Source organism: Antedon bifida, chromosome 8 (assembly GCF_963402885.1).
Source record: "Antedon bifida chromosome 8, ecAntBifi1.1, whole genome shotgun sequence".
Classification (NCBI taxonomy): domain Eukaryota; kingdom Metazoa; phylum Echinodermata; class Crinoidea; order Comatulida; family Antedonidae; genus Antedon; species Antedon bifida.
This window is the reverse complement of record NC_136233.1, coordinates 21,308,381-21,321,493: the sequence shown is the minus strand read 5'-3', so window position 1 is coordinate 21,321,493 and position 13,113 is coordinate 21,308,381. Positions and strand designations below refer to the sequence as shown.

The following is a 13,113-nucleotide window of genomic DNA, read 5'->3' as shown; positions in this document are numbered from 1 at the left end:
AATCAAATTTATGCAGTAAACGCATCATGTGACGTTATCAGACGTTGTCAAACTACACAAGTCAATATAGTTGTTTTTCTTCGTGATGTAGTATTTTTGAGCATTTCATTTCATTCACACTGTTTTATTCCAATATCAAAAAAATATACAGTACAATATAAAACAACCAGATCCAAGTGGGGTCCAAGGTTCCTACATCTTTAAATAAGTTTATTTTTTTTTTTTATGTTTTCGCGCCGCGGCTCTAGCCAGCTATGTCCCAGGAGGACATATTCATTAATAAGCCATTTCATAGCGGTAGCTTTAGTATCTAAGGCTGACAGTTTTGCGAATTTGTAAACTTGACTATAATTTATAGGTCCCAGCTGCTGGACCCAAAAAACGTCTGGGAAAAGAGAGTCTATGAGGGCTCACGGTTGAACGATTTTGGATTCTCGCCCTTTGATTAGTTGACGCGAATCAACAGACTGGGAAGAATGTTCTCACTTGTTCAAAATTGACCATTTTTAAATGCCATTTTTGAATTAGTAGATTAATATTTGTTGGCAAATAATACATTGTTGGAAAGTTACACATGTCTTCTTTCAAATGCTCTGTATACAATTAACTAGTGAAAAAATGGGCATGTGATTCATAATTAAAGAACTATCTGTGATTTGTATGTATTTTTGCGATTAAAGGACATCTTTTTAATAATTAATCATAAATTAATCAAAAGAACAATGATTAATGTTAAATTGTCGAGCGGCGTTTTTTGTAAGAAATATTTCTTGTTCTATTTTTATTTGGTTATGGTTCAAACTATATTAAGTTAACCAATTTGTATAGTTTAAACTACGACTAAAGCTTTAAAAAAAAAATAATAATTGCTTTGTACAGTCCTAAATTGTGTTAGTTTTTTAGTTCATCATTTTTTTTTTATTAACATTTGATCAATCATATTAATTGAATGGATATTAAAAACATCAAAAATAATATATGGTGGGCGTATGATTTTGTTTCCAATATTGAAATCTTTTAATAGAGTTTATTAAGGAGAGGTTGAATTGCAAACTGCAATAAAGCTTTTTTCTTGTAATGTTTTTGCAAATTAAAAAAACAAAATGGGATACAAATCAAAGTATGACTAGATACAGTGCAATATTTTAAAAAATAAATTTAAAATAAGATTTTAACGCTTTTAAAATGTTTTAAAAATATTTTCCATCCTTTAAAAAATTGTCAGGAGAAATGAGAGGCAGATTACATGACTTCCTATCTATATAAAAAGACTGGATCATACCAAGGGGAATTTTAAAGACCTTGATAATCCCCAGGGTCCATGAAGGTCAAGGTTCAACTTAAATAATCTCTGCTTAACATTCAAAATAGGAAACAGCCCACTTCCAATTTTAACATCAGAATTCAGCGATCAGATATACAACATTTTTTGTACATTATATTGCACAGAAAACAGGTGTCTACTCTGTGTCAAAATCCTAATGAAATAACCCAACAATTAATTTTTGTTCATTTGATGTGGAAACTATGCAGCCTAGTCTCTTCAAAGATCAACTACAAAATTTAAATAAATTACAAATCATGATTACCTCCTTTTCAGGGAAGTTATATGTAAATTTTTTTTTTAATCAATGATTACTTAACTGATGTTTTTGTCAATGTATTCCTTATCTAATGAATGCAAGATAAATGTATAAAACGTTTCTAAATTTAACTAAAGTATTTAATTTAAATTTGACATTCTTTCCTTCATTTTAATCAATCACTTTGTTTTGAATATTTAACACTTAGTTCGTTGACATGTTAACGTCTTGAAAATTAAAAAGTCAGATTTTTTACTTATCTGGATGTTTTGCCTAGAATAACTAAAACACATGCTGACGAACGTTTTTAGAAACATATATCTGTAGATTTATGGATTTTAAATATTTCTTTTTTTACCCACTTATTTTTCAGATTCCAATTTGACCTCAATTAACCAACACTCTTAAAATTCCAGACTTAATTTTGTAAAATGGTAAACATCAGGTAAATGTAAATTTATTAGATTGCTCAATTTTGCCCATTTTCTACAAATAGTTTTCTTATGCCTTCAGGTTAGAAATCATCAATGAATTTACTCATGTAATTAATAACTAATATTTATATGTTGTTTAATGGCGCCAATCTGTAGTCTTACTAATTGATGGTATGCGTTCTGTAATTTGTGATACATCATGTTCTAATGAATTTAAAGGTTTTATAGTAATATACTTTATCTTAGCTCTTAGTTTAATAGGTCTCTACTGCAGTTACTGCAGTAACTACACTTTTTTTTGATAATCATATTACACATTGCTTATTGGAGTTACTGCCTCAAACTACATTATAAGAATCTAGGATCATCCACACACGGCTGTGTGTGAGATACAGTAGTACACCGGGGTAACCCCTCGTGTCAAAAGATGTAAATGTAGCATTTTCTGTATACTGGACTGAGAACTATGTGTTAACATATTTAAATGATTATTTTTGCTTAAATAGGTAATGTATTAAATAATCTTGTATTTCTTGAGACTAAAGATAATAAGATAAATATTCAGTCAAATCCAAATACTGCTTTTCAAAATTCTTACTAAATATATCACATAAATCAGTTACTATTTCTTCCAGAAAATAAATCTAGTTACAGGAAACCGATTACAATTTAATTATATTTGTTAATATTTGTGTTTGTAATATATCACACATCTGTACATGTCCCCTAAGGCATCACTACTTAATTTACGAGTATCCGCTGATATCTATTTATATTTATTTAATGTCTAAGAAAATTAATAACGGGAATGAAGGGGTTAAACAATAGTTTCAACAAATGCTGTCCAAAAAGCTCATCTTCAAAACTTAAAAGATTCTAAAATGTAGGGCAATTTGAAACATAAACAAACTTAAAAGTTAACAAACCTAGGCCAATAAAATCCTATCCACTTTTTTTTTTTTTTTTTTTTTAAATTACTCCAAAAATGTGATTATCGTGGCTAAATTATGAATTATAGTTAGAAAATTAAGAGAATAAAACAAATGACATTCAACTGATTTGGAATTTGATAATTTGTTAATGGCAATCCAGATTGTATAGGAATTCGGTACCATATACAATTGAAAATTGATGCATATATACAAAACTACAGTAGTGCATATTTTATTTATTTCAACAATATTTTATGAGGGTGGTCCATCAAGCATAAGCTGATCATTAGGGACCCTCAAACAATACAAACAGTAAATACTAAATAAACTATAAAAACACAAAATTAACAAAGATATAAAAAATAAATAAATATATATATATATATATATAAATCCAAAGGCAAATTACTGAAAAAAATGACAATGCTGTGGGTATCAGTGGCTGGATCTCAATGGAGATACAAATAAAAAAGCGAAAAGCTAATTCAAAACAATAAAGTAAACAGCCAGAGAAGTTAGCAGAGCTTTCGGGCAACACTAGCCCTTATATATATATATACAGTAGGCCAACAATGAAAGAAGGAAAAAAAGAAATAAAATCAGAGAGAGAGAAACAGGTGCTTTTTCATATGCAGATCCAAGAGAGTTAATATTATAATTTGGAAAACTACAATTCAAAGATGGGTATTGTTATATATATCAGTATTTATTTAATTTAATTGTTCAGCTTTTGGATCCTTTCATAAATCTATTATATTATTTAATTTGGTAAAAACTATAACTTCAGTGATGTATTCTGCTTCAAGGTACAAACGCATACAAATCCTCAAACTTTACCTTTTTTGTTTACAGTTATACTCATCTCCTTTATTGAAAGATACCTAATGATTTGTGACAGTCATAATGTACAGTGAGGTAGTGAGTAAACATATTTGTTTTAATCAATTTAATTTCCATAGTATTTATTTTCACTAATATTCTATTAACAATAAATCCTTTTTTCAGAGAAATATTTACCATATGTGAAACTGTGAATAATATTCATTACAACAAACATTCATGAATGAGTTCCGTAAAGCTCTGTCTACACTATCATAACTAAGTGTGATGTACCCAAATATGGTAGTGATATGCCCGAATATGGTAGTGATATGACATCATCATGTGCATACATGGGCACATCACATTTGTTTTGTCACATAAAGATTGATAGTGTGGACAGAACTTAAGGATTTATTCCAGTATAAGTTTAATTTTGATAAGTGATCCGCGGAAATGTACGATACCTCAGGATTTCTGAACATAATTCATATCAGATGAACGTTACTAGAAAACAATTATTTATTTTTTTTTTTCATTTCTGTTAGAGGAGATAACTGAACCTATTTTAAACAAAAATATAGTAACTTGATATGTATTTTCTTGTTCTTACTCAACTAAATAAATATACCGAAGTTAGATAATACAAAATTATAAAAAAATGGATATTAGTTCATCAAAAAGAGATTTAGTTTAAGTATTAGAATTCAATTTAATTTCAAGTTTCTTCCGAGCAGTTTTATATTACCAGACGGATTTGTAGATATGATAATATACATGAAAACCAATATTGTATAGATTATCTGTACAATCACCCAGGCTTGAGTGATTCTAGACTACCCTCCTAAGTGCTTGTTGCAGGCCACCCTCAACTTTATGTCATCTACTTGTCATGGATGACCGAACAAACCCTACAATAGAATAATCATCGCAAAAGATTGCTATTGTTATCATAATAATAATAATAAATTAAATTTATAAAGCACTTCATTGTGCCATTATTATATATAACAAGGGCTGTCATCACCATACATTTCACTGTGCTGGGAATTTATCTAAAGCTCTGTCTGCACTGGACATGATGATGTCATATCAGTACTATATTTGGGCATATTTTTTTGATAGTGTAAATGGAGCTTAATAGGAACTATCAAATACATTTTAAAGATCTATTATTCCCGCAAAACATAAAAAATAACAACAAAAGTTTTACTTAAACACAATAATCAGTTCAACCCAAACTCCATTGACTTCCAGAAAATGGGCTTCCAGTTGACTATTTTTCTTTAATACAAGATACAAGTTTACTTCACAATTTTGAGATATGTAAATATTTTATTTTGATACAATTTTTGGTCAAAGTGAATATTATGTGACAATAAAATGGCCCATTCAGTAACAAACTATTTTTTTTTACTTGTAAAAATTCTGTAATACAATTTTTAATCAAAAAATTGCTGTTAATATTATAGTATGTTTTCCTTCAGTGTGTGATATATCTTTCAACCCAATAGTTTATGATGTTGTTCAATCTCTAGTTTTTCATTTTTTGTCTAATCTATTATTCATAACATACAGTAATAGTGAATTTATTTACTACATGCATGGCTGAATGTCTATGCTACAATAAATCCTTATTAAATTTAAGATTAATCAGATTAACTTGTGTGATGAAATGGATTATTAATATAATATTATGGTAGATTAGCTGGATTAAACAGTGTACAACACAGATTATATTAAGTTAGATGAGAGGAGATTACTGTAACTAGAGTATAGTTGATCAAATTAAACGTCTAAATAGCATAGATGTGATTAATGTATCATTATATAAATGCAAGTAAAGTTCAAAGGGATTATTAAAGTGTGCTAAGCCAGACAGATTAATAGAATCAAAGGGATTATGAACAATATTATCAATAATACATAGCGGATAGTGATTACCAATATTGAACATTGTAATTTTAGAAAATGGAATATTCAAACACAAATATTTTGTTTACTCTTTCACCTGTTCAACTGTTTATGTAAATTATTTAGCAACATTGTTTAGGGTAATCTTATTTATTATTTTTATTTATTTAAAATTGTAATAAAAAACAAATTTATAAAATCTTTTAAGCTCTGTCTACACTATCAAACTAGTTCGACAAAAAAAGTGTGATGTGCCCATATATGGACATGATGATGTCATATCATTACCATATTTGGGCACTTTTTTTTGTCTAGTTTGATAGTGTAGACAGAGCTTTAGGCTACTACAACAGCTAAACTCCTACAGTAATCTACTACTGATTTTAAAACCTAGGTTTAGATCAATGATAATATCACTATAAGGGAAGTACTTTTATAGAGTGTTAGTAATTATTAAACTTCCCTCGATGAGTTCAATTTAAAAGTGTCCGTATGACGCTCTGTTACTTGTGACTAACACTTATTAAACAGGTAAATAATTTGAAAATTCATCGAGCAATTTATTTGTCATAGAAGGCTAACATATGACAGGCAGTGATGGTACTTTGCCATAAAGCTTTGTGTACACTATCGAAAAAATTATGATGTGCCCAAATAATTATGGTAGTGATATTCCTAAATATAGTAGTGATAGAACATCATCATGTCCATATATGGGCATATCACATTTTGTTTTGTCACATAAAGTTTGATGGTAGACAAAGCTTTAGAGAAATAATGGTATTGGAAATGAATGGTGTATTGAATCCACAGCTATGAAATAAAAAATAATGTCGTTTGTCAAGATATCTCTACTACTAGAGAATATATCTCAATAAAACTAAGATATCTCTATTTAAAACTAAGATCTCTCTATTTTAAACTATCTTTATTTTAAACCAGTATATCTATATTTTAAATTAAGATGTCTCTATCTAAAACTAATTCATCTCTATTTCTAACTAAGATATCTCTATTTATATCTATGATATCTCGATTTCAAACTAAAATATCTCTATTTCAAACTAAGATGTCTCCATTTTCCAAAAATGACACGCAAACCATGTATGACCCTGGCATTAGGAAGGCATTTAATCAATTTAAATTCTAGTGGAAATATAATTTGTTTGTAGAAAATATAGAATAAAAAATATATATTATGCATATTATTACCTCTTTAAGTCAATCTATATATTATGCACTATTTCAATTGTACAACAAATTAATATTTTCCACTAATACACTCTAAAATTATCCTGCTATCTATCATCATATTAATTGGAAAAACTCATTTTTGTATTGATATCGATAAACTTTCATATTTATTTTGAAATTATGATTTATAACCTTGAACCAAATTAATATTGAACTTTGAAAAGTCATAATTATGCCGCATCGTAGAACTCTTTGATTTTATTCATCTATATTTTAAACACACTTGCAAGGAATGAATTTAGACGGATGATCTAGGCCAGATTGGTATTAGTCACCAAGATGAAGGATCGAACATTGTTAGTGCGTGGAACTACACAGCACGCTAGCCGTAACACTTAAACTACCAAACCTGAATTTGTCATTGAAATTCTATGAATAATGCTTTGTCAGCCAAGTTCATCTTTTCAGTCATTCTGTTTCAATGCATGTTTTGAATATAGTTAAACTCTGATTCAGCATGAGGTGGAAATATTAAGTACATTAGAAGAAAAAAAACTATTGAAAAGTACTGTTGCATTTTAACAGTTTGCGAAGTTTTATTTGAAAATGATTGTATTATGAGTTCATTTTAGAAATTGTCTTTTTAAATTATTTTTTTGCCACTTTTTAAGTAACCATCCATGCTTTGGTCAATTACATGTTTATTATTCCACTTTGTTTTTTCACTCATTTTATCGTACATATACATATATTTTTGTCTTTGTAATTGTTATTTTACTGTTTTATTAGCAAGTTTTAAAGAGTTTTTATGAATGTTTTAAACCTGTTATTTTCTAAAAACAGGACCATATGTAAAACAGGTGCTACATCTATACCTGATATGTTTTTATCCTGTATAAATATGTTTTAAATTAAAAAAATTGCATACAATAAACTCTTCCTTTGGTACACCCCTATTCAAGGGAACATCCTTATTATGATGAAGACACTTTCCCGTTTTTAATTCAATTAATTCCAACTTTATTTTATATAAAGTGTAGGCTACTCCAACACTGTTACGGCAACTCAAATTCAGAGGAATTTTATATACATATTTATTTATTGATGAGGGTCTAGTGAAGGTAAAACATACAAATACCAAACATTAAAATATAGAATATTCAACAAGGGATAATGATATTAAAGAGACAATTTGATTGCTTCTAAGCTTTAGATAATCAGTTATCTTTTTTTTCAATGAGTTTTACAGTTCTTTTATCTTTAAAAAAAAAGATGAATATGTAAGTAAGTAAAGAAAAATATTTACCAAAACATTTTATGATGTTTAAGAGATTTGTGATGATATGTCAGGTTAATAAAAGTGAAACCCCTGTGACTAATACTTGGGATAAAACTTAAGTACTAATTATTGAAGTGACCTCTAATCAACCTATAGATGTAAACCAGTTGATTTTGACAGATTGCACAGAGTTAGTTTAGTCCTTCATTATATTACAGTAGAGTAATCCTAGCATACAGCAGGCCGTTAGTTGTCTTAGTTAATTAACTAAAGTTAATGACATTGGCCATGCCATTAGCAGCTCTCTGATTGGTTGAGAACCAGGAAGCAGCTTCTATGAAGCACTCCTTCAACACCGTTAGTAAGAAGTCAACTTCCTTCATTTTCATAAAGTTTCTATTTTTAGCTTAATATTAAATCATGAAATTGAACTTTTCTTAAATACTTTATGGATGTCATTCATGAAGATACGTCCCTCGAGCTCTTCGAATTTTGGCTTTATTACTATCTGCTAAATATCTTATTGATATCTTTCAACCGTTTGGATAGAATATACATACTGTAATATAATTCAATTGTTTGACGTTCATCGCGGAGGCGAAACACATTCGCCAATTTGGTTCGCCAAATTGTAGAAAAAACTCAAATCGCGAAAATAAAAGGTCGCAAAATAGTTGGAAATTTAAAATCGCGAAAATTTAGAACCGTGACAATTTAGGGCCGCAAAAATGTTGGACTTCGCAGTACTTTGTAATTCATTCACATTCACAGAAAAAAATTATAAATTTACAGTTAAAATACAAGTTAATTGGTACAATAAAAGTTACATATGTACAGTATATCAAATTTAGCTTTTATGTATAATCTTATGTTTACGTTCTTCGTTGATTTCCGTAACATTTCTCGTCTTTTGTAAATCCCAAGAAATTCGGGTTTTTTTTTCTGTGATGTGTGGATATTTTAATAAATAAATGTAATGAATGATTGCATGGAAGGTATAAAGAACACAAAAAATGTCTCTAATTTTTATATAATTTAAAATATTCCTTTATTTTTTTATTATGATGTGTATGTTTTTTTATATGTGTAATATGTAGTGTACAGAAAGTACATTTCTGATATTTTTTATATTGGAAAAATAAATGCTGTCGATAGCATTCATATAATTAGGCCAAAACCGTACATCCATATTCGAATTATTCAATTAAAGAAGTGCAGTAAGCCATGATCTAAGTTAATTCGCATAGACAATATAACATAATGTTTTTTTCAACTGTACGATGGTATTGGTGAGCTAGGCCAATTAATAGGTTAATAACTTCCACTACAGACTGTCTCAACATGCACTGTAAATCCAACGACAGGACTACATCAATCGTAAGACCGATATTTCCAAAGATGAGGCCTAAATAATGTTCTCCTGGGGCTTGGCTGCATTTCATAATCTTTTTTACAGCATTAAAATCTTGTGGAGATTTTTGGATGTCTCAGTTAATACTTAAGTAGATTATTATAAAGTATCTTGAAATCTTGTTTAAAACAAGAAGCATTGGCAGTGGATGATTTTCAGACATGCTCATATACATTGGTTTTAGGATACCGATTCGCACTATTATGATATATTAGCATATATACAGTAAACAAATTAGGAAATAAAATAAATTGCACTCCTAGTGAGAGTCTACCGTACTGTTTGTACATACTCATCGGTAGTTTTTACAAATTGTATATCAAGACCTTGTAAAAGAACGATTTTTAATCTAACTGATTTTATTTGTACATGGGGGATCTCGGTAATGGCTTTATTTAATTTCTGATCAGGTTTTTGTGTACCGTACATTATAACTTTGGGAAATTCCTATTCATATTAACATGAACATTAATATTTACATACTGTAGCGCACATTTCTATGATTGGTCAAATTACTTATGTTGCGCGAACGTTGTTGGATCCCAATGTGAACAGAACTTTTAAAAAAACCGTTGTTTTTTTTTCTCACAATAAAAAGTACCTACTGTACTAGAGATAGCACACGTTCGGTGCCATTTTGTAAAAGGATTTGGGCCAAAGCAGATTAGGAAGCCGCAGGTCAAACATTCTCAGATGTGCTACCCACCCTTGCAAAAAATAATTAACCAATTATTTTAGTTCTAAAAGTGGAAGGCCTAGACTCTAGGGTGTATACAGTTTGAAATATCTGCGTATGAAATGCATCGAGTCAAGACGGAAGATAGACATTGTTTGGCTTCCATAAAATTGATTAAATTTGACAATAAAGATATAGGAATGTGGATTAAGATTACGTGTCAAATATTACATAATTTATGTTACATTATTATCATATCATATGATTTATTTCGCCAATATACAGTACAGTACAAAGTAAGACATAAAAAAACATTACAAAAGTAAATCAATGAGGACGGATTACCTAAAAGTTATAAATAAAAATAACCGTCGAGAGGCTCTTATAATACTTACATAAAATTAATAACACACAAAAAAAACATGAATTCCTATAAAATTGAGATAAAACTATAACATTCTGCAATTGCCTAAAAATGATAAATTAATTATGCAAGTTTAATAAGAAAAATTACGATTATATTTATAAATGAGGTTGATCCATTTTGATTAAATTTATATCTTGATTTATCGAGATCATTACATGCGGTCTGTGGTTCCAACCGCAAGTGAGTTGACCAATCACGACGCGATAGATCTTGTAAGTGTACTTAGGCCTAACAGCTCTTAAAATATTAATTTAAAAAATACATACTTTTTTAGTCGCCACTGATAAAGTAATTCCTATGCTACAAAAGCCAACGAGGACAAACAAACAAACCAACTTCATCCTACGAAAATGAAAAAAAAAGAGTAAAATCGAAACATGTCGAGGGCCGGGAGAACGAGAAGTTTCAGAAAACATGCATTTAGAAAATAAGATTTAAACTTTTACAAATCAGAAATGATTAATTGATTATGGAATAATAATTGATAAATATTACCTTGACATTTCCTAGAGTCAATTAAGGAACACAAATGTGGGCCAAGTTTTCGCGGTTCCCCGGTAGATAAGTTAGGTCCACCACCATCAACAAGTTTATTCCAATAACTTTGTCACCCTGGAAGTCTAAAGTCGTGATTTTACAGGACCTTGAAGTTCTTGTGAATGCGCTGCTCTCATTGGTTAAACGTTCGAGAGGTATTTGCGAGTTGACCAATCACGAGTTGGCAAGTAAGATAGCAAAAACTATCAACCTGTTTTGAAGCTTGATTTTTAAAAGATAAGTTGCCACTCTTGATTAAATAAACATTTAAAACATTCAATAAGAAGAAGCAAATTTACATATAGATTAGTTGTACAGAATTATTCGTGGATATTCCATATATTATTTAATATATAATGGGTTTCGTTTGGAAGGTATACTTAAGCTCTGTCTACACTTTCAAACTAGTGTGTGATGTGCCCAAATATGGTAGTGATATGCCAAAATATGGTAGTGATATGACATCATCATGTGTCCATATATGGGCACATCACATTTCGTTGTCACACAAAGTTTGATAATGTAGACAGAGCTTTAGGCCTATATTATTTTGATATAAACAATTGAATTCAATTCGTTCAGGGAAAGGGCCAGTTTCTGGGATACTGTAGCTTATCCTGATCCTATCCTATCCAATATCATTCTTTTTATTTGAGTTCCCTTTGAAATTATCAATTATTATTGAGATGACTATTTAGACGGAGTTCTATTTTACTCTGCCACACTGTATGTAGTATGTATACAATAATACTGTGTATACTGTATGACAAATGTTGTGTCATATATAGTAATACTGTCACTTACAACACATTGTTTTCTTCAGGTCATAATGGCAGAATCTGTGCGCATTTTTTAACGTACACGCACATGGCGTTTGTTGTGCGGATAACTAACTCGTCAAAGTGACGAATTCAAATGTACTGAAAAATTAGTAGTAATATTAAGGTGTTCCAACCCAGTGTTTTTGTTAATCGATAACCAAGTCATCGAACTGTTCTCTATTCGTTTATTTGCTTGTGGTAACTTCAAGAAATATTGACTAGCCTGTAGACATTTTGTCTCATCTTCTTTGGAAAATATCGGAAGATATGTTTCTATCTTTGCAGTGGCTCGGATTTGATTCCATCTGCTTTTTCTTTGATCCGTTTCATTTTAATCACTTTATACATTTAGATGAGGTTTAAAGTGTTATAAAATACCTGGTATAACTTTACATTTAGATGATCATTCGTATCATCTTCTTGATGAAATTACTAAATTACAATACTGATGGTGATTGGAATTCGATGTTTAATCTATGTAATGTAAGTATAGCTCCAACGTGTTCTTTTTTTTTCTTGTTAAAAGATGCTTTGAATTTCTGTGTTTCATGAACAATGTATCATCGTTTAGCTGTCTTTAATACAGTGGAAAGAACCACTCTTTTGGGACACCGCTAATGGGACACTTTTCTTTAAAAACGTGTTAAACAGTACGGCCAACTCCAATCCAGGGGACACTTTGTTGAGTTTCGAAGGTGTCCCTCTAATAGAGATTCTAATGTAATTGGTCATACATCCTTCTTGTAGCAATAGATATTTTAAACCATGAGTTTTTTAGCAGGAAAATGTCACTAGCGTATAGCACCAAATGTTACACTAAAATTACCTTATTGATACACATATAAAGTGGTATAGAAACAAAGTTTTATATTATACCGATTATATATCTGGCTTATGTTTCATCCATCATTCAGATAAATGTAAGACTAATACATCTTCGTTCGCGACACAGACGTTGGCCAAAGAAAGAAAGAAAGAATATCGATTATCATTTATTGCTAATCAAACCTTTTTTTCATGTTCCCCGTTGTTTACAGATGATATGTCAACCAAACAAATAAAATTTAATCAACACAATTTATTTCT

At 29.7% G+C, this 13,113-nt stretch overlaps 2 protein-coding genes across 2 annotated transcripts in view; one reads left to right on the top strand and one right to left on the bottom strand.

Moving 5' to 3' along the window:
- LOC144850726 (follistatin-related protein 1-like) overlaps positions 1-11,317 on the bottom strand; it is a 31,322-nt gene extending 20,005 nt beyond the window's left edge. The window contains exons 1-2 of the mRNA XM_078708127.1: positions 11,165-11,317; positions 10,936-11,011 (exon numbers count right to left, since the gene is read on the bottom strand). Of these exons, the coding sequence (XP_078564253.1) occupies positions 10,936-11,011; positions 11,165-11,172 (84 nt within the window). The 5' untranslated portion in view covers positions 11,173-11,317. The remainder of the gene's footprint in view (positions 1-10,935; positions 11,012-11,164) is intronic.
- LOC144850724 (palmitoyltransferase ZDHHC23-like) overlaps positions 1-13,113 on the top strand; it is a 77,307-nt gene that overhangs the window by 24,800 nt on the left and 39,394 nt on the right. The gene's annotated exons all lie outside the window — the stretch shown is intronic.